The 18,155-nt window shown below is 47.6% G+C and overlaps 1 protein-coding gene across 1 annotated transcript in view; it reads left to right on the top strand.

The window, feature by feature from the left end:
• The window catches only part of ADAMTS13 (ADAM metallopeptidase with thrombospondin type 1 motif 13), a 29,029-nt gene that overhangs the window by 9,279 nt on the left and 1,595 nt on the right, over window positions 1–18,155 (top strand). Inside the window, exons 2-28 of the mRNA XM_015831954.1 lie at window positions 459–563; window positions 1,774–1,908; window positions 2,490–2,634; window positions 2,855–2,994; window positions 3,474–3,557; window positions 3,767–3,891; window positions 4,111–4,257; window positions 4,364–4,498; window positions 4,922–5,069; window positions 5,569–5,673; window positions 5,879–6,030; window positions 6,289–6,352; window positions 6,880–7,006; window positions 7,328–7,476; window positions 7,904–8,024; window positions 8,670–8,750; window positions 9,357–9,538; window positions 10,018–10,153; window positions 10,943–11,072; window positions 11,865–12,054; window positions 12,504–12,606; window positions 13,395–13,524; window positions 14,179–14,367; window positions 15,188–15,392; window positions 15,491–15,842; window positions 16,641–16,787; window positions 17,969–18,145. Coding sequence (XP_015687440.1) covers window positions 459–563; window positions 1,774–1,908; window positions 2,490–2,634; window positions 2,855–2,994; window positions 3,474–3,557; window positions 3,767–3,891; window positions 4,111–4,257; window positions 4,364–4,498; window positions 4,922–5,069; window positions 5,569–5,673; window positions 5,879–6,030; window positions 6,289–6,352; window positions 6,880–7,006; window positions 7,328–7,476; window positions 7,904–8,024; window positions 8,670–8,750; window positions 9,357–9,538; window positions 10,018–10,153; window positions 10,943–11,072; window positions 11,865–12,054; window positions 12,504–12,606; window positions 13,395–13,524; window positions 14,179–14,367; window positions 15,188–15,392; window positions 15,491–15,842; window positions 16,641–16,787; window positions 17,969–18,145 — 3,904 coding nt within the window. The remainder of the gene's footprint in view (window positions 1–458; window positions 564–1,773; window positions 1,909–2,489; window positions 2,635–2,854; window positions 2,995–3,473; window positions 3,558–3,766; window positions 3,892–4,110; window positions 4,258–4,363; window positions 4,499–4,921; window positions 5,070–5,568; window positions 5,674–5,878; window positions 6,031–6,288; window positions 6,353–6,879; window positions 7,007–7,327; window positions 7,477–7,903; window positions 8,025–8,669; window positions 8,751–9,356; window positions 9,539–10,017; window positions 10,154–10,942; window positions 11,073–11,864; window positions 12,055–12,503; window positions 12,607–13,394; window positions 13,525–14,178; window positions 14,368–15,187; window positions 15,393–15,490; window positions 15,843–16,640; window positions 16,788–17,968; window positions 18,146–18,155) is intronic.

Here is an 18,155-nt window from a genome sequence, read left to right as displayed (position 1 = left end):
CTTCAGCATCTTTCAATCCTTCCTTCCTTCCTTCCTTCCTTCCTTCCTTCCTTCCCTCCCTCCCTCCGTCCTTTCTGACTTCAGCATCTTTCAGTCCTTCCTTCCTTCCTTCCTTTCCTTCCTTCCCTCCTTCCCTTTCTGACTTCAGCATCTTTCAATCCTTCCTTCCTTCCCTCCCTCCCTCCCTGACTTCAGCATCTTTCAGTCCTTCCTTTCTTTCCTTTCCTCCTTCCCTTTCTGACTTCAGCTTCCTTCCTTCCTTCCTTCCTTCCTGTATATTTGGCTGAGCCAAATTTTCTTTTAAATCTTTCCTTCATCGATCCAGGGGAGTGTACACTGTACCCTTGTCTCTCTGTTTGTTTTAGCTTTATTACATTTTTGTGGAGGCCATAGAAATAGATTTTGTGAGTCACCAACGTCTTTTCCCCTTTCCTTGACCCCATCCCCTTTCCCTCTAGGACATGTGCCGAGTTCTCTCCTGCCACACCAATTCGGCCGATCAATCCACCTGCTCTCGGCTCCATGTCCCGCTTCTGGATGGGACCGAATGTGGGATCAACAAGGTAAAAATCAATTTTTTTTCTTGCTAGCGAGAGGGTAATCACACGATGCTCAAACTCACGCCCAGCTTGGACCCAGGAGCTCTGACTATCTCCTGCCAGATGCTCCTGGAATGAATGTGAAAATGTAAAGCTGGTTTGTCATAAACTGTGGTTCCCTCCTGATCCGCTTCTGGGTGGATAACTGGGCTGATTTTTCCGGCAGTGGTGCGCCAAAGGACGCTGCAGTTCCCTAGAAGATCTGTCTCCGGTTAGCATGGTGCATGGACAGTGGTCCAGCTGGACCTCTTTCTCTGCCTGTTCCCGGAGCTGTGGAGGGGGCATTGCAACGAGACAGCGACAATGCAACAACCCCAGGTAAACGAGACCTCCATCTTCCCAATTTGACACATGCCTCTCATCCAGGGCTTAGATGGCACGGATCAAGGGTTAGATGCTTGCCCTTCCAGATGTCGTTGACCTATAATTCCCAAGCTACCTAGCCAGCTGGCCCAATGCCCAGGTCTTTGATCCCATATGAATGGTCATCAGAGTCAAGGCCATCCAAATCCCCAGAAGATACAGCTGTTCCAGAGGTCAGGGACACCCGGATCCAGACGTTCCTTTTCTTTTCAGACCTGCTTTTGGTGGCCTGCCGTGCCAAGGGGAAGCCTTGCAAGCTGAGATGTGTAACTTGCAGGTAAGTGGACTTTAGACTGCTTTCCATTTCTAAAGAAGCGACTGGTTGGGTGTCCGTATGCCTGGATTGTCTTGCAGGATTTCCTGCACGTAAGAATGAGTTTGGAACCTTAGTCTGAAGGAGCATTAAGGTGGGGAGTAGAGTGTGTTGGGAAGCCACCAGTCCCAGTTGCCGTTGGCCATTCTTATCTCGAGGGAGGCTCCAAAATCTGATTTCTCCTAGAAGTAGAACGGGCAGTGACCAGAGGTGAGACGTCCTGGAAAAGACGGTAGACGCAGCAAAGATTCAGCCTGTCTTTTCATTTGTTCATCATCCCCCTGTTTACACACTCATTCACGCTATCTTGGCAAGTGCAGATTTGCAGTCTGGTGTTCCACCGTTAGATACTTCCACTTGGAAGGGACGGAAAAATCTGAAGGCCTAGTTCTCGGGGAGGACTAATCCCTCAAAAGCAAAGTCCATCCCTTCCTTCGGGGAAAAAAAAAGAGAGAGAGCGAATGTGGCCTTGAGCTTTTGATTTCTCCTTCCCCAAAGCCCTGCCTGAAGACCCAGATGGACTTCATGGATGAGCAGTGTTCAGCAACCAACGTGAAGCCCCTCTACCTCCATCGGCAGTTGCCTTCCTTCTACAAGTGGGTTTCAGCAGCCAGCTATGCAAAAGGTACCTTGGTTTGGGATGACAAACCAGGGAGGAACTACTACTACTACTACTACTACTACTACTACTACTACTACTACTACTACTACTACTACTACTACTTCTTCTTCTTCTTCTTCTTCTTCTTCTTCTTCTTCTTCTTCTTCTTCTTCTTCTTCTTCTNCTCTCAGCCCAACCTACCTCACTTGCTGTGGGGAAAATAGGTGGAGGAAGGTGTGTTGGATATGTCTATGGATATTCTCAATCATCCACATCAGGGGTCTTCAAACGTGGCCCTTTTACGACTGGTGGATTTCAACTCCCAGAATTCCTCAGCCAGGCACGCCTGGCTGAGGAATTCTGGGAGTTGAAGTCCACCAGTCATAAAAGAGCCAAGTTTGAAGACCCCTGATCCAGATCACGGTTGTCCCAAAGGTGCTTTTCCAAAAGGCAACTGGACTCTGCTTGGTTTTTTTTTTTCCCCCTTGAAAACATTTCACTTCTCATTCAAGATGCTTCTTCAGTTCTAAACTGAGTGGTGGGGAATGGAAGGATTTATATTCTTTGCAATTATCTGGCCAATAGCCCTCTGAGGGCCTCTTATTTCTCTCAGCAAGGTTTTATCCGTGTGCGTGGCAAGAAGGTTTACATCAGAGCGGTGAAGAAGCAACACCAATGCTACTTGGTGGACCCCCATCTCCTCAGGCCCCACATCGTCTTCAGCAGTGTGCAGAACGATTCCGCATCAGCACAGACAAGTAAGATGGTCTTTCATGGAAATGAGAGAGACTCCAGAAGTGAAGGGACAGCCTTTTATTTTTTTCCCCTTAAACCTGTCCGTGTGACTCAGTGGTTCTTGGAAACTCAAACAAAAAAAAACAAGAGGTTAGGTATCTATAATACTCCACTTCTTTAAACGTCGGGCTGCCGTGTTTTGTGGTGCTTTCACCGTTCCAACTTCTCTGTGTGTCGTTGCAGGTGGAAAGGTTTCGTCCCGGATTCGCAGAGTGGTGGAGGAGAAGGTGAAACATCTGGAGCTCTTGGTGGTGGTAGGGCCAGATGTTCACCAGTTCCACAAAGAAGACACTGAGAGGTACATCCTCACCAACCTCAACATTGTGAGTTCTTTTGGGGCTACACATGTGGAAATTCCTTCCTTCTTTCCTTCCTCCCTCCCTCCCATCCATTTCTCATTCCCACCTTCTTCCTTCCTTCCCCTTTTTAATTCCTTCCTTCCTTCCCTTCCTTCCTCCCTCTCATCTCTCATTCCCATCTTCTTCCTTCCTTCCCTCTTTTAATTCCTTCTTTCCTCCCTCCCTCCCTCCCTTTCATCTCTCATTTCCATCTTCTTCCTTCTTTCCCTCCCTCTTTTTAATTCCTTCCTTCCTCCCTCCTGCTCAACTCTCATTCCCATCTTCCTTCCTTCCCTCCCTCTTTTTAATTCCTTCCTTTCCTTCCTTCCTTCCTTCCTCCATCCCCCCTAGCTGCATATATTTTTCTCTGCAAGTAATAATAATGTGTTACTCTCAGATTCTGAATTTCTCCCTACAAACCATCTGAATATATCTATATATATATATATCTTCCACTTACCTAGGGAGCAGAGCTTCTTCGCGATCCCTCGTTGGGTATTCAATTCAGAGTTCATCTGATCAAAATGATTGTCCTGACAGAGCCTGAGGTAAAAAAAAAGAAAGAGAGAGAGAGAGAGAGAAATTGACGGTCAGTGTGTCCTGCAGACTGCAAACCTTGGATTAATTGAGCTAGTACTGGTTGAATGAAGCACACAGAAGAGTTCGTTACTGTAATATGGATTTGTCGAGTCTCGGCCTTAATTGGGTTCCCCTGAATTTGGGTCTAATTGGGGTCCGTGTTGTCTTCTCTTCCCAGGAAGGCATCCAGATCACGACCAACATCACCAGCTCGGTCCTGAGCGTCTGCAAATGGAGCCTAAAGGTCAACCCAGAGAATGACCTGGACCCTCGTCATGCAGATCTCGTTCTTTACGTCACCAAGTAATTACTGTTAGTTTTGAGGAACGGTTAGCCCAGTTGGTGGATATCTGAGCCTAGCTTAGTATCTTTTCTTTCCCTCATCTATCTATCTATCTTTCTTTCTTTCTTTCTTTCTTTCTTTCTTTCTTTCTTTCTTTTTCTTTCTTTCTTTCTTTCTTTCTTTCTTTCTTTCTTTCTTTCTTTCTTTCTTTCTTTCTTTCTTTTTCTTTCTTTCTCTAGATTTGATCTAGAACTCCCGGATGGAAATAAGCAAGTACGTGGTGTCACTTCAAAGGGAGGAGCCTGTTCAAGGTCTTGGAGCTGCATCATCACCGAGGACACGGGCTTCGGCTTGGGCATCACCGTTGCTCACGAGATCGCCCACAGGTGAGTGGGCAAGAAGGACCTGAAGGAGCCTTCCGGATCTAGGAAGGACAATTGGCCGCCTTCAAGACCAACTGTGACCCTTTCTTTGATTCTGTTTGGATGACAGCTTTGGGATTGACCACGATGGGGAAGGGAACCGCTGCGTGGGAGACCGACACATTATGGGCTCCGAAGGGGGGCACAACAGCCTGGATCTGACCTGGTCGGTCTGCAGCCGAGAGCAGCTCCAGGCATTCGTCAGGTAAAAGGGTCAAGGCTGTGCTGTCTCTGTTCCTCGGATCCTCATCCCATGCAGAGAGAAGATCCAAGATCTTTCCATCAGTTATGTTTTGCTTAGGTTAAAAATGTGTGCTCAGAGTTATTAGAAGATATCAAAAGGGAGCCAGTCAGACTCACTAGCGCTGGTGAAGTTACCTAGTTAGTTAGTGAAACATCTGCAAGAAAACAACCAAGCTCAGAGGCCACCATCTTCCTCCTCCTCCTCCTCTCTGCAAACCCACTCCCTTCTAGCACTGATGATGTTGCCTAGTTGGGCAATGAAACGTCTACAGGAAAACAACCAGATTCAGGGAGCACGAAGGACCCCCACCTGCGTTCTTGAGACAGTCTTTTGTATTCTTCCCAACTAACCCGGCCACCTTGTTTTCTTCTGGTTTATTACCAGTACAGGCCAAGCAAGCTGCACAGATGACTTGCCTGTGTTAAAGAGCAGTCTGCCAGAAGCAAAGCCTGGCCTATATTTTGGGGCGGAGGAGCAGTGCAAAGTTGCCTTCGGTTCGGGGGCTTCGGCCTGCACTTTCAGCTATGATGTGGTAGGTGAAACTGTTGCTTCTGGGTTAGGTGGGCCTTCCTCACCCTGAAGGCAGAAGAGGCTTTAGAAGGCTGAAAGGGTTCATTCAACCAGTTGGCCTTCCTTCCTTCCTTCCTTCCTTCCTTCCTTCCCTCCCTCCCTGACTTCAGCATTCTTCCTTCCTTCCCTTCCTCCCTCTTTCTGACTTCAGCATCTTTCAATCCTTCCTTCCTTCCCTCCCTCCCTCCCTCCCTTTCTGATTCAGCATCTTTCAATCAATCCTTTCCTTCCTTCCTTCCTTCCTTCCTTCCTTCCTTCCTTCCTTCCTTCCTTCCTGTATATTTGGCTGAGCCAATTTTTCTTTTAAATCTTTCCTTCATTGATCCAGGGGAGTGTACGCTGTACCCTCGTCTCTCTGTTTGTTTTAGCTTTATTACATTTTTGTGGAGGCCATAGAAATAGATTTTGTGAGTCACCAACGTCTTTTCCCCTTTCCTTGACCACATCCCCTTTCCCTCTAGGACATGTGCCGAGTTCTCTCCTGCCACACCAATTCGGCCGATCAATCCACCTGCTCTCGGCTCCATGTCCCGCTTCTGGATGGAACCGAATGTGGGATCAACAAGGTAAAATCAGATTTTTTTTTCTTGCTAGTGAGAGGGTAATCATCACACGGTGCTCACACTCACGCCCAGCTTGGACCCAGGAGCTCTGACTATCTCCTGCCAGATGCTCCTGGAATGAATGTGAAAATGTAAAGCTGGTTTGTCATAAACTGTGGTTCCCTCCTGATCCGCTTCTGGGTGGATAACTGGGCTGATTCTCCCGCAGTGGTGCGCCAAAGGACGCTGCAGTTCCCTAGAAGATCTGTCTCCGGTTAGCATGGTGCATGGACAGTGGTCCAGCTGGACCTCTTTCTCTGCCTGTTCCCGGAGCTGTGGAGGGGGCATTGCAACGAGACAGCGACAATGCAACAACCCCAGGTAAACGAGACCTCCATCTTCCCAATTTGACACATGCCTCTCATCCAGGGCTTAGATGGCACGGATCAAGGGTTAGATGCTTGCCCTTCCAGATGTCGTTGACCTATAATTCCCAAGCTACCTAGCCAGCTGGCCCAATGCCCAGGTCTTTGATCCCGTATGAATGGTCATCAGAGTCAAGGCCATCCGAATCCCCAGGAGATACAGCTGTTCCAGAGGTCAGGGACACCCGGATCCAGACGTTCCTTTTCTTTTCAGACCTGCTTTTGGTGGCCAGCCGTGCCAAGGCGAAGCCTTGCAAGCCGAGATGTGTAACTTGCAGGTAAGTGGACTTTAGACTGCTTTTTAAAGAAGCGACTGGTTGGGTGTCCGTATGCCTGGATTGTCTTGCAGGATTTCCTGCACGTAAGAATGACTTTGGAACCTTAGTCTGAAGGAGCATTAAGGTGGGGAGTAGAGTGTGTTGGGAAGCCACCTGTCCCATTTGCCGTTGGCCATTCTTATCTCGAGGGAGGCTCCAAAACCTGGTTTCTCCTAGAAGTAGAACGGGCAGTGACCAGGGGTGACACGTCCTGGAAAAGACGGTAGACGCAGCAAAGAGTCAGCCTGTCTTTTCATTTGTTCATCATCCCCCTGTTTACACACTCATTCACGCTATCTTGGCAAGTGCAGATTTGCAGTCTGGTGTTCCACCATTAGATACTTCCACTTGGAAGGGACGGAAAAATCTGAAGGCCTAGTTCTCGGGGAGGACTAATCCCTCAAAAGCAAAGTCCATCCCTTCCTTCGGGGAAAAAAAAGAGAGAGAGCGAATGTGGCCTTGAGCTTTTGACTTCTCCTTCCCCGAAGCCCTGCCTGAAGACCCAGATGGACTTCATGGATGAGCAGTGTTCAGCAACCAACGTGAAGCCCCTCTACCTTCATCGGCAGTTGCCTTCCTTCTACAAGTGGGTTTCAGCAGCCAGCTATGCAAAAGGTACCTTGGCTTGGGATGACAAACCAGGGAGGAACTACTACTACTACTACTACTACTACTACTACTACTACTACTACTACTACTACTACTACTTCTTCTTCTTCTTCTTCTTCTTCTTCTTCTTCTTCTTCTTCTTCTTCTTCTTCTTCTTCTTCTTCTTTCTTCTTCTTCTTCTTCTTCTTCTTCTTCTTCTTCTTCTTCTTCTTCTTCTCCTCCTCCTCCTCCTCCTCCTCCTCCTCCTTCCTTCTTTCCTCCTCCTCCTCTTCCTCTTCCCTTCTCCTCCTACATTATCTGAGTTCCTCCATTGTCTTCTCCCCCCAGGAGATGCTCTGTGCCAATACATGTGCCAGGCAGCTGGGAAGAACTTCATGGTGAGCCGTGGGGACCGATTCATTGATGGCACAAGATGCAAGAAAAGCAGCCTGGTGGACAAGGATACACTTGCTTTGTGTGTGATGGGCAGCTGCAGGGTAAGGGTGAAGGACTTCCAAATTCTCTTTTTTCCTTCCTTCAATGTCCAGTCACAGTTAATGTCTCCTTATTAATTCTGCTTCTTTTTATTCCTTCCCAGATCATCAAAGGATGGAATTAGAGTGGCTTTTGGGAGTAGTAATCTTTTCCATATCTTGTATATTTTGAAGTGGGGACATTCTTGCCCACCGTTCATTTTCTTGGGCCATAATCCTCATGCTTTCGGAATCCCCAGCCTTCCCAAAACTCGAGGTTGAAACAGTTTAATCCTCTACGAGTGAATCTCCCAGAATTCTCAGCCTTGCATGGCCCAAAGAATTCTGGGAGATGCAGCACCTACAGAGGACGCCATAGGCCAGGCTGGCTTCTAGATCCATTGTTCCCAGCAAGCCATTTCGGCTCATTTTTTTCCTCCCTTTCCTTCAGATGTTTGGATGTGACGGCCGGATGGGTTCCGGAAAGAAGATGGATCCGTGTCAAGTATGCGGGGGAGACGCCACATCCTGCATTAATGTGAACGGCTTTTTCACCGAGGGAAAAGCGAGAGGTATCGCTCCATTCTATCTTCTCTATTGCCTTTTTTTTGGGTACCCGTAGCCCATGTACAGATAATCCTTGATTTACGACCACAACTGGATTGTTAATTCAGCTGCCCCCAATTTTACAACCTTTATCTGATGGCTGTTAACTGAATCACCTTACTTGTTAGGGAAATCTGGTCTCTCCCATTCGCTTTGCTTCTTCGCACCCGGCTGGGAAAGTCCCAAACGGGGCATTGACGTGACTACGGAATTCTGCAACTCTCATCAATACGTTATCGGTTGCTAAGCACCCAGATTTTGTTCACCTGATCACAGGAACGGTGCAACAGTTGTAAACGTGAGGACCTGACGTAAAGTTGGGTTTTTTCCCCAGTGCCGTCGTAACTTTGAATGGTTGCTAAACAAATGGTTTCTAAGTTGAGGACCTCAAAATAAACCTGCGGGATTGGATTATGAAGGTCCCTCACCTTTGGGGTGACCCAATGGCCAATTGGATGCTTTGAGGAACCTCAAAGGCTGGATGGGAGACATAGAGCCTCCTTCCATTCTCACTTTCTCTACCTCCAAGTTACTCAAGCTCTTCGTTGTCCTGGTTGAGGTCTTCACAACAATCTTCTACCGTATCTCCTCTGACTTGTCTTCTCTTTCAGAGTACATCACCTTCCTGATGCTGTCTCCGAACATCACCTCAGTCCACGTGGTTAACCGGAAACCCCTCTTCACCCACATGGGTGAGTCACTGATGCCCAGAATTGGTTTAGCAGGATAAGGGCGATTACCTAGAAGGACGTCTCCATGGATTGTCCCATGGGAGGAGATCCCTTGTAGCCTTTAGAGCAGGGGCATCCAACCTCGTCAACTTGAAGACCTGTGGACCTCAACTCCCAGAATTCCGCAGCCAGCCATGGGACAAATGTCTCTGTCTCTTGAGTAAAGGAAGAGAATAGTCAGGGATTATTTTAAAGGATAGGAAGACAAGATTCAAACTGACAGGGCTTGAATCTGATGTCCTGCTGTAGGAGTTATTCTCCAAATATCTGTAATAAAGCAGCTTATTTCTCTGTGGGCTCCTTGGGGTTCTCTGAGCTTAGTTGTTCCCCTTCTCCAAAGCAGGACCAGAAACAATGGATGACAACTAACCAGAGAACCTAGAACCAATCTAGAACTAAGGAGAAATTTTCTGATAGGGAGAACAATTAACCAGTGGAGTGGCTTGCCTTCAGAAGTTGTGGGTGCTCCATCACTGGAAGTTACTCAAGGGTTTCCTACTGGAGTTGTGGGTTGGACAAGAAGACCTCCAAGGTCCCTTCCAACTCTTGTTATTCTGTTAACCTTAGCTGTGAAAATTCAAGGGCAATACACCGTCGCTGGGAAAGGACTCATTTCTGTAAACGTCACCTACCCTTCGATCTTGGAAGACAACTGGTTGGAATACAAGGTCTTTCTTACAGAGGACAATCTGCCTAGCCTGGAGGAGATTCACATGGCTGGACCAGTCCAGGAAGACGTAGAGATACAGGTAAGGTAGTAAAGTCGCCGCAGCTAAGGAGCAGGGCCCCTAAATGGAAGGCAAATAAATTTAATCAATAAAATAAACCATCTTGGCAAACAGGAACACGTGTGGGGTAGTGTCGCCGTTTATGGACTTACGAGCACAGTCGCGACTAAAATTTCTTCTGCTGTTTTGCCCCATGTTATGACTTTTCTTGCCACCGTTGTTCAATGAATCATGGCGGTTCTTAAGTTAGCAGCCCGGTTGTTAGGGGACCGCGTGACCCCGCCCCCCCAGGGCACTCATCAATATGAGTCAAAACATCTGGATTTTGATCATGGGACTATGGAGGGGGGATGCTCTAAGTGTGAAAAACGATCGTAAGTCACACATTTTTTTTCCAGTGGCATTCCAACTTTGAATGGTCACTAAACAAAACAGTTGTAAGTTGAGGACTTACCGGTATGTTTGGCTCCTGTTCACATGTCTGTTCCTTTTCCGTCCAGGTTTATAGGAAATACGGGAAAGAATACGGAAGCGCCACCAGCCCCGATATCGCCTTCAGCTACTTTAGACCGAGCGAAAAGGAGACCCACACGTGGACGGCCCACTTCAGCCACTGCTCCGTGACCTGTGGGAGTGGTCAGTTGCTTAATTGTCCTTTTATTTCCTTTTATATCTCGGACTTTGGCACGGGGCACCCCGAGTATTTGGGGTAGGGAGGAAACATCTGAGGGAAAAACAGTAAACTTTAGTAAACTGGGACTTTGCACACCGTTTAACCCTGTGGGAAAAAAACCCAAAACTTTTGGTCTTTAAGGAAGTGGTTTTTTTCTCTCTCTCTCTGCTATTAATTATTGCAAAGCAGGCAGGTCTGGCTTTGAGGATGATGTGGTGGCTTTAAGAGGCCCGTTAAAGAGAGAGAGAGACTGCTTTCATGAGTCCACGCTGTTAAAGATCATTTGAAGTTACAGCGGCACTGAAAAAAGTGACCCGCGACCGTTTTTCCACAGCAGCAATCCCCAGGGTCAGGTGATCAAAATTCGGACGCTTGGCAACTGACATGTACTTATGACGGTTGCGATGTCCCGGGGTCGTTTTCAAATTCCTCCTCTCCTTCCGTGGAAACTCCCATCATCTAACCTCTGTTCCCTTCTTTTCTATCTTTGCACTGTTTCTTTTCATAAATTAGATGGCTCAAAGATTAGAGTAGAATAGAGCTGGAAGGGACCTTGGAGGTCCTCTAGTCCAGCCCCCTGCTCGAGCAGGAGAACCTGTGCCATCTCAGACAGGTGACTGTCCAGTCTCTTCTTAAAAACCTCCAGTGATGGAGCGCCCACGATTTCTGGAGGCAACTTCTGTTCCACTGGTTGATTGTCCTCACTGTCAGGAAGTTTCTCCACGTCTACTTCCCTAAATTTTACTCTGCAGGTACCCTGCAAGTCCGCTACTCCTGCTTTGATCAGTCAACAGGTGAGAAGGTGGATGACTTCTACTGCCTCAAGAGGCCAAAGCCTCCTTCTAGACAGGAAAGATGCCTTATGGAACGCTGCCAACCACAGTGAGTAAAAGCTGCTTTGGACCATTTCCGTTCTGAATCGTCAAGCCAGGATATTTGGACCAGTATCCATCCAATCTGTTGTCCTGTCAACTTCTTGTAGCCAGTTTCCCAATTCACCTGTTTTCTGTGGGGTCCTAGGTGCTCTCCATTTCTTGGAGACGTTTCATGACCCAACTAGGTAACATCATCAGTACTATTGAATGTGACTTGCTCTTTGTTTTTATGCAGTAGCTCTGAGCTTGGCTGTTTTCTAGAGGACATTTCATGACCTAGCTAGGTAACATCATCAGGGCTAGTGGCTTGCTCCCTGTTGATATACAGTAGCTCTGAGCTTGGTGATTTTCTTGCAGATATTTCAACTAGGTGATATCTTCAGTGCTCCCTTTCTAAGGCGACCTGCAACGGCCTTTGCACCATGTCAGAATCAGGATAAAAATATTCCCTTAGCATCAGTGGGGAGTAAGGATGATTTAAACCCGTCTCCCTCATAAAATGGGAATGAGATGAATGCCACATCCTCCAGACCTGGCGGAATAAAGCAGTGGCCAAGGATTCGTGGCGCTATAGTTAGATATAAGTAAGGAATTAGCTGTAAGGTAGCAGGACGGCCTCACAATTATGCACGGTTCAGCAGGGATTTAAACCCAGGTCTTTCTCATCAAAATACAAACCTCCACTACAACACACTCCTTCTTGTATCTAGTCCCGTGCATGTGCAGAGTTTTTTTCCTGAAGATCCCCTTCAGACAGAGAAAAATAATGCCCAATTCTGGACTCTTTCTTCTCATCCAGTTGGAAGAAATCACAGCTGGGCCGATGTTCTGCCCTTTGTGGCTTGGGAGTGGCCATCTGGAACATGACCTGTGTCCAGGTTGTTGATGGGCTGGAATCCACCGTGGACGAGAGGCTGTGCGCAGCGGATCAGAAGCCTCCGGCCTTCGAGACTTGCTCCGTGAACGTCTGCCCGCTGGGATGGAACATGGTATGTATCTCTGGCCTTATGAAGTAGGGATGGTCCTTGACTGGTAACCATTTACTTAGTGACTGTGTTGGCCTTGTTTAGCCACCATGCTAAGACGAGGGTAGGTTGCTAGAGTGCGCTGACTTTATGGACTTAAACTAGGATGAGTTTTAGCCTAGTCTTGTCTACTGAAGACAGATAACCTGGTTAATATTTGCATTGGGGATAATTTGGAAATGTCCAGGTTGAGAAATTGAAAAGAGAAATTATTTGGGGGGAAAAAGGCATTTGTAGACCATCGCGTATTGGGGACGAGAAAACAGCCTAGTCCTCGAGTTACAACTGGTAAGCAACCGGTGTAAGTTGAGGACTATCTTTAATCTCTTGGTTTCCTTTTGTCAGTAGAACGTTTTTCTTTCCACCAAATCTCCTTGCGATGTTGTTGTGCTTTGTGCTGTCTCCTGAAGCAGGGGTTGAAGTCCGATGCTCTGGAAGACCAAGAACGGATTGGAAATCAGTCTGTATATGTCTGGAGTCCTTTGGCTGGAAAGTGTCCCGTCTCCTGTGGGGGAGGTGAGGGTTTTTTTTCCTGGATTCCTTGACCATTGATCTGTTTTTCTGTATCTGGTTCAGCCCTGCTGCTCGTGTATCATTTCTTCGTTGGGATGAGGGGGTCTTTTGCATATTGATATGTCCTTCCTCCATTGGTTCCACCACCCCAAGTGAGGAAGGAAGGAAGGAAGGAAGGAAGGAANAGAAAGAGAGGGAGGGAGGGAGGGAGGGAGGGAGGGAGGAAAAAAGAGGAAGGAAGGAAGAGAAAGGGAGGGAGAAAAAAAGGAAGAAAGAAAGAAAGAAAGAAAGAAAAAAGAAAGAAAGAGAAGATGGAGAGAGGGAGGGAGGAAGAAAGAGGAAGGAAGGAAGGAAGGAAGGAAAGAGAAAGGGAGGAAGGAAGGAAGGAAGAAAGGAAAGAAAGAAAGAAAGAAAGAAAGAAAGAAAGAAAAAAAGAAAGAAAGAGAAGAGAGATGGAGAGAGGGAGGGAGGAAGAAAGAGGAAGGAAGGAAGGAAGGAAGGAAAGAGAAAGGGAGGAAGGAAGGAAGGAAGAAAGGAAAGAAAGAAAGAAAGAAAGAAAGAAAGAAAGAAAGAAAGAAAGAAAGAAGAACCAGTTTTAAGCCAGTGTTTCTCAACCTTGGCAACTTTAAGATGGCTGCACTTCAACTCCCAGAATCCCCCAGCCAAGATAAAGTCATGTTCCCTGGGTATAAGACAGCATTTGAAGAAATAATCCTGCTCAGGACGAGCCATGGAAAACAGAAAATGCTGACACGGCTCACAACATTCACCCCAGTTGCTCCTTCCCACAGGACGGAGGTGGCTGAGTTACGTCTGCTTGGTCTTCGACACGAAGGAGGAAACCGAGGAGAACCGCTGTAACCAGACCCAGAAACCAGCAAGCCGTCTAGAAGTCTGCAACCCGGAGCCGTGTCCCCCAAGGTGAGGGCTCTGCGGCCTTTCCCCACTTATGCAGGCAGTCCTCCAGTTACGACTGTAATGGAACCTGCCTGCCGTGGTCGTAAGTTGGGACAGTTGTAAATCAGATCCCCCACACAACCAACTGGATTTTGCGACCTTTTGTTTTTTTTACGGAGGTCGTTAAGCCAATGCTGTGGCCGTTAAGCGGAATAATAATTTTCACACACACACACACAAACCCTTGCAACTGTCACAATTGCACTATAATTATTTTGTGTAATTGTGATAGTTGCAGCGTCCGTTTGCGTGTGTGTGTGTGATGTGTGATCACCGTTTATGACCTTCCGAGTTGGCTTCCAACAAGAATCTTCAACAAGAAACAATAGATTTTCTTAACGAGGATGTGATTTACTTAACCACTGCAAAGGATTCACTTAACCACCGTGGGGAAAAAGTCCGTAAAATCAGGCGCCTCTTAAGGAACAGACTCCTCGTTTAGCAACGGGACGTCTGATCCCTGATTGCCCTACGTCGGGGACCACCTGTGCTTCATCGTTCCTGGCCTGGACCTCGAGTCCTTGGAAAGTGGCCCCTGAACAGCAGCCGAAATGGGAATATGTAGAAGCGTGCGGCTCCTTCCCACAACCATCTCCTGTCCTTCTCCTTTCCACTCAGGTGGTTTTACAAGCAAGGTTCGTGTAGCGTTACCTGCGGCGAAGGCGTTATGCGCAAGGCCTTGTACTGCGCGCGAGAGACCGGGGAGGAACAGGAGGAAGAGGAAGACATATTGCCCGACGCGGCCTGTGAGGGCTCCCCGCGCCCCAAAGAGCTGGAAGCGTGCCACCTGCAGCCTTGCCCCCCCAGGTGACCGGCTTTGTGCTTGTACATTGGGAGGCTTGCAAGCCCATCTTCCGTTCTCTTGGCCATCCGAGTGGTGAGAATGAGTTTGCCTAAAGAATGCGCTACCAGCACAAAACAAACAAACATCCGGGCAATTTTGACCCGAGATGGTTTGAATTTTCTTGCAATTGTTTTTTACAAGCCCAGCGGTACTTTTTCCTGGATGAAAACATGCAGGGGGGAGGGGTTAGTTAGAGGGTGAATCAAAGTTATCCGGATTCAGGAATTGGGAAAATCCTTTTAGCTATGGCAACTTTCATCATTCCAAGGAAGGGAGGGAGGGAGGGAGGATTAAGAGAGAGGAAAATATGGAAGACTGCAAAAGGAAGAGAGAGATGAGAGTGAATCACAGACGGAATGATGGAAGGACGGAAGGGGGAAGGAAAAAGAGATGAAGGAAGGAAGGAAGGAAAGAAGGAAGGAAGGATTAAGAGGAAAAAAGGATAGAAGACTGAAAGAGGAAGAGAAAGAGGAGAGTGAATTATAGAATGATGGAAGGAGGAAAGGAAGGGAGGGAGGGAAGGATTAAGAGAAAAGAAGACTGAAAGAGAAAGAGAATAGAAAATGATAGAGTGATTGAAGCAGGAAAGGAAGGATGGAAGGGAGGGAAGGATTAAGAGAGAAAAAAGATAGAAGACTGAAAGAGAAAGAGAATAGAGAATTATAGAATGAAGGAAGGGAACGAAGGAAGGATTAAGAGAGAGAATGGAAGGATAGATAACAGACAAGTGCCACTGACTTGCCTGCCCCTTCATCACGGCTATCTTCTCTCTTCTACCGAAAGCTGGAGAGTGACCGAGCATGGACCCTGCTCCTCTTCGTGTGGGCTTGGAGTGGCCACCCAATCCGTGGCTTGCGTGCGGCTTTCCGGAGGCCGAGAGGTGGACGTGGCCGAGGGCCAGTGCCCAGAAGCGGAAAAGCCCCCCTCTGTCGTGCCTTGCCTTCTCCGCGTCTGTCCGTACGAATGGGGCTTCACCAAATGGACGGAGGTAGTAGCCCTCTTTGCACAGCATAGAATTAGTCCTCAGCTTACAACAGGTGAGTGACTGGCCGTAAGCTGAGGAATGACTGTGTTCTCTCCTTCCAGTGCTCTGTCTCGTGTGGAACCGGCATCCAGAAGCGACAGGATTTCTGCATCAACCCCCAAACCAAGACACGGGTGAATCCTCTCCTGTGCATGCTTGTTCCTAAGCCCATGATGGTGAGAACGTGCTCCGTCACGCCCTGCTTCCAAGTGACCACGGTGAAGGAAGACCTTCGGCCTGATGTCCCTGCGGCCACCCAGCCTCCAGGGGCAGAGATCCTGACCACCCCCGAGGTTCCTCTTCCTCTCAAAGGACCGCAGGACCAGAACCTGGATCTCCCATGGTCCAAAGGAGAAGATCCTCAGAAGAAAGAAGCCAAGGCTAAACCCTGGGGAGATATCTCAGACGAACCCAGTTAGGTAGCATTGCTGGTCATTGAGAGGGCTTTAACCAGGGGCAGGATGGGTCCTGGGGAAACAGGATTGGGTTTGGTGGAAAGGCCAGCAAAATGCAACCTATCTCAGCACCACTGAGGTCAACCAGGAAGGTCTACAACCTGTAGAGCTAAGTCAAGTCCGTCCTGATCGTCATGGTTTGACGATAGGATATTAGTGATAGGACAATTTCAGGAAATCCATGAAAAACCACGTTCTTATTGCCGAGAAATCAAGGTCAACTCAATGGCGAAGTGATCCAGAGGCAAGCCTCAGCAAGGGAAAAAAAAAGCCCCCTTATTTTTCAGACTTTTGGGGTCACCTAAATCCAAAATTTACAGGGTTTTTTGGGGGGTGTTGGCTCCTTTGCAGAAATTTAGCTGCAGATGAGTTGGTGGAGATAAATCAAGATCTCTGCATAAACGACTAGAATATAAGATGAGGGCAAACCCCACTCTCTAGTAGCACTGATGACATTACCTAGTTGGGTCGTGAAACGTCTGCAAGAAAACCACCCAGCTCAGAGAGCACCAAGGACCCCATAATCCTCCTCCTCTTCCTCCTTCTCCTCCTCCCTACTCCACTCCCTTCTAGCCCTGATGATGTTACCTAGTTGGGCCACGAAACGTCTGCAAGAAAACCACCCAGCTCAGAGAGCCCCCAGGACCCCACCAGTTCGACCCTTAAGTTCCACCCCACAGTTCAATTTCCAAGGTGTGTGACTCACCTGTTCCCAATCTCTTGTGTCTTCTTCTCCTCCTCTGCCTTTTTCATCCAGGTATCTGTGGAAGGCAATGGCTGAGCCCCAGTGGATTAATCAACATGACGGGGGTACAAGCCAGGATCTGCACGGTCGCCATAGGCCGGCCTTTAGGGGAGACCATCACCGTCCAGGTGTTGCAGAGTTCCTTGAACTGCAGCGCAGGTGAGCATTTGCAGGTTGGGGCTGATCCTCATCCAGGAAGCTTCAAATCTGTTTTATCCACCTCTTTTTCTTATTTGCCTCTCTTGCTGAAAAAATAACAGGATTCGCCCTCAGCTTCCAGTTCTCCCGCTTACTGATTTACCTTTTATTTGTTTATATATCAAATTTACAGCCTGCCCATCTCAGTCCCACCCAGAGCGACTCTTGTCTAATCCGGGCCAACCGATAAGTGTCAGGGGGTTAGTTGCGTATGGGTGTGCGTGCAAATTTGCGGTGCTAATTTTTTTTAACCTAGTGTCAACACTGCTAACATCGGATGTGCTTGCTTTGACAGTGTATAAGATGCAGCCCTTTTCTCTTTAACCTGTGTGTACTTTTAGAGTTAGAACTAGATGATCCTGGGGTGGGGGGGAGCGGGAAGAATGTGTATGGGGATTAGTTAGACATAACATCCCAGTAGAGTATTCTTCAAGGTTGTTTGAAATAAGAGATGATAAGAAATGGCGGGTTAGAGAACTGGAGGGAAGGTCTGCATTTCAAACTAATTGGAGAATGTGATCGATGACCTCCAAGGTCCCTTCCAACTTTATTATTATTATTATGACTGTTAATTGGAGGAGGGAATTGTGCTTTGATACTACGTGCTCAGGGAAGGGGAATTCAGATGTTGGCTTCGACCATGTACGTGCCGATGCCATGCTACTTGAATAAAGATTCTTTAAGGTAAACAATGCCTCAAAGTTCTTTGAAGAGTATCATCTGTCGGAACCATGACACCTACTTTAGTACTCCAAGCAATAGGCTGGGGGTTCTGATTTGCTCAAATAGGAGCCTAAAATGACACTAAATGGGAACCCCTCATTTGCCAAATCACACGCAAAAAATCAATAAATCAAAATTGTTTTGCCAGGTTACATAGCTGCAGCTGTGGGTTTCTCATTTGTGTTTGGGGCAACAAGCCAGCTGGGTTTGAAACACCACTTTCGGACTTGCGAGTCCAGGTTTAAGGGGTTGTCCAGAGTAGTCCTCAATTTACAACAGTTCGTTTAGTGACTTAACAAACCTCTCACTTAAGAACAGAAATTTTGAGCTCAGTTGTGGCCTACTTACCTGTAGTGAGATTTATGAAGGTTACAGAAGGACCTATTCAGCATCCTTATTTTATTTTATTTTTGATCCAGGAGAAATATTACTGTTTTCAACCCGGACCATGTGGCGGATGGCTTGTAAGAAGCTGAAACTGTTGATGGTCAACACCCAAACCAACACACTGATAGTGAGGCAACGTCGGCTGTTGTTGGGCAGTGGCGTTGTGCTGCGCTACACCAGCAGACTGGCGGAGAAGAAATACCACCAAGGTGTGTAAAT

This window comes from Protobothrops mucrosquamatus, unplaced genomic scaffold (genome assembly GCF_001527695.2).
Source record: "Protobothrops mucrosquamatus isolate PMUCROS unplaced genomic scaffold, P.Mucros_1.0 scaffold_292, whole genome shotgun sequence".
Taxonomy (NCBI): Eukaryota; Metazoa; Chordata; class Lepidosauria; order Squamata; family Viperidae; genus Protobothrops; species Protobothrops mucrosquamatus.
This window is presented reverse-complemented; position numbering and strand designations above follow the sequence as displayed.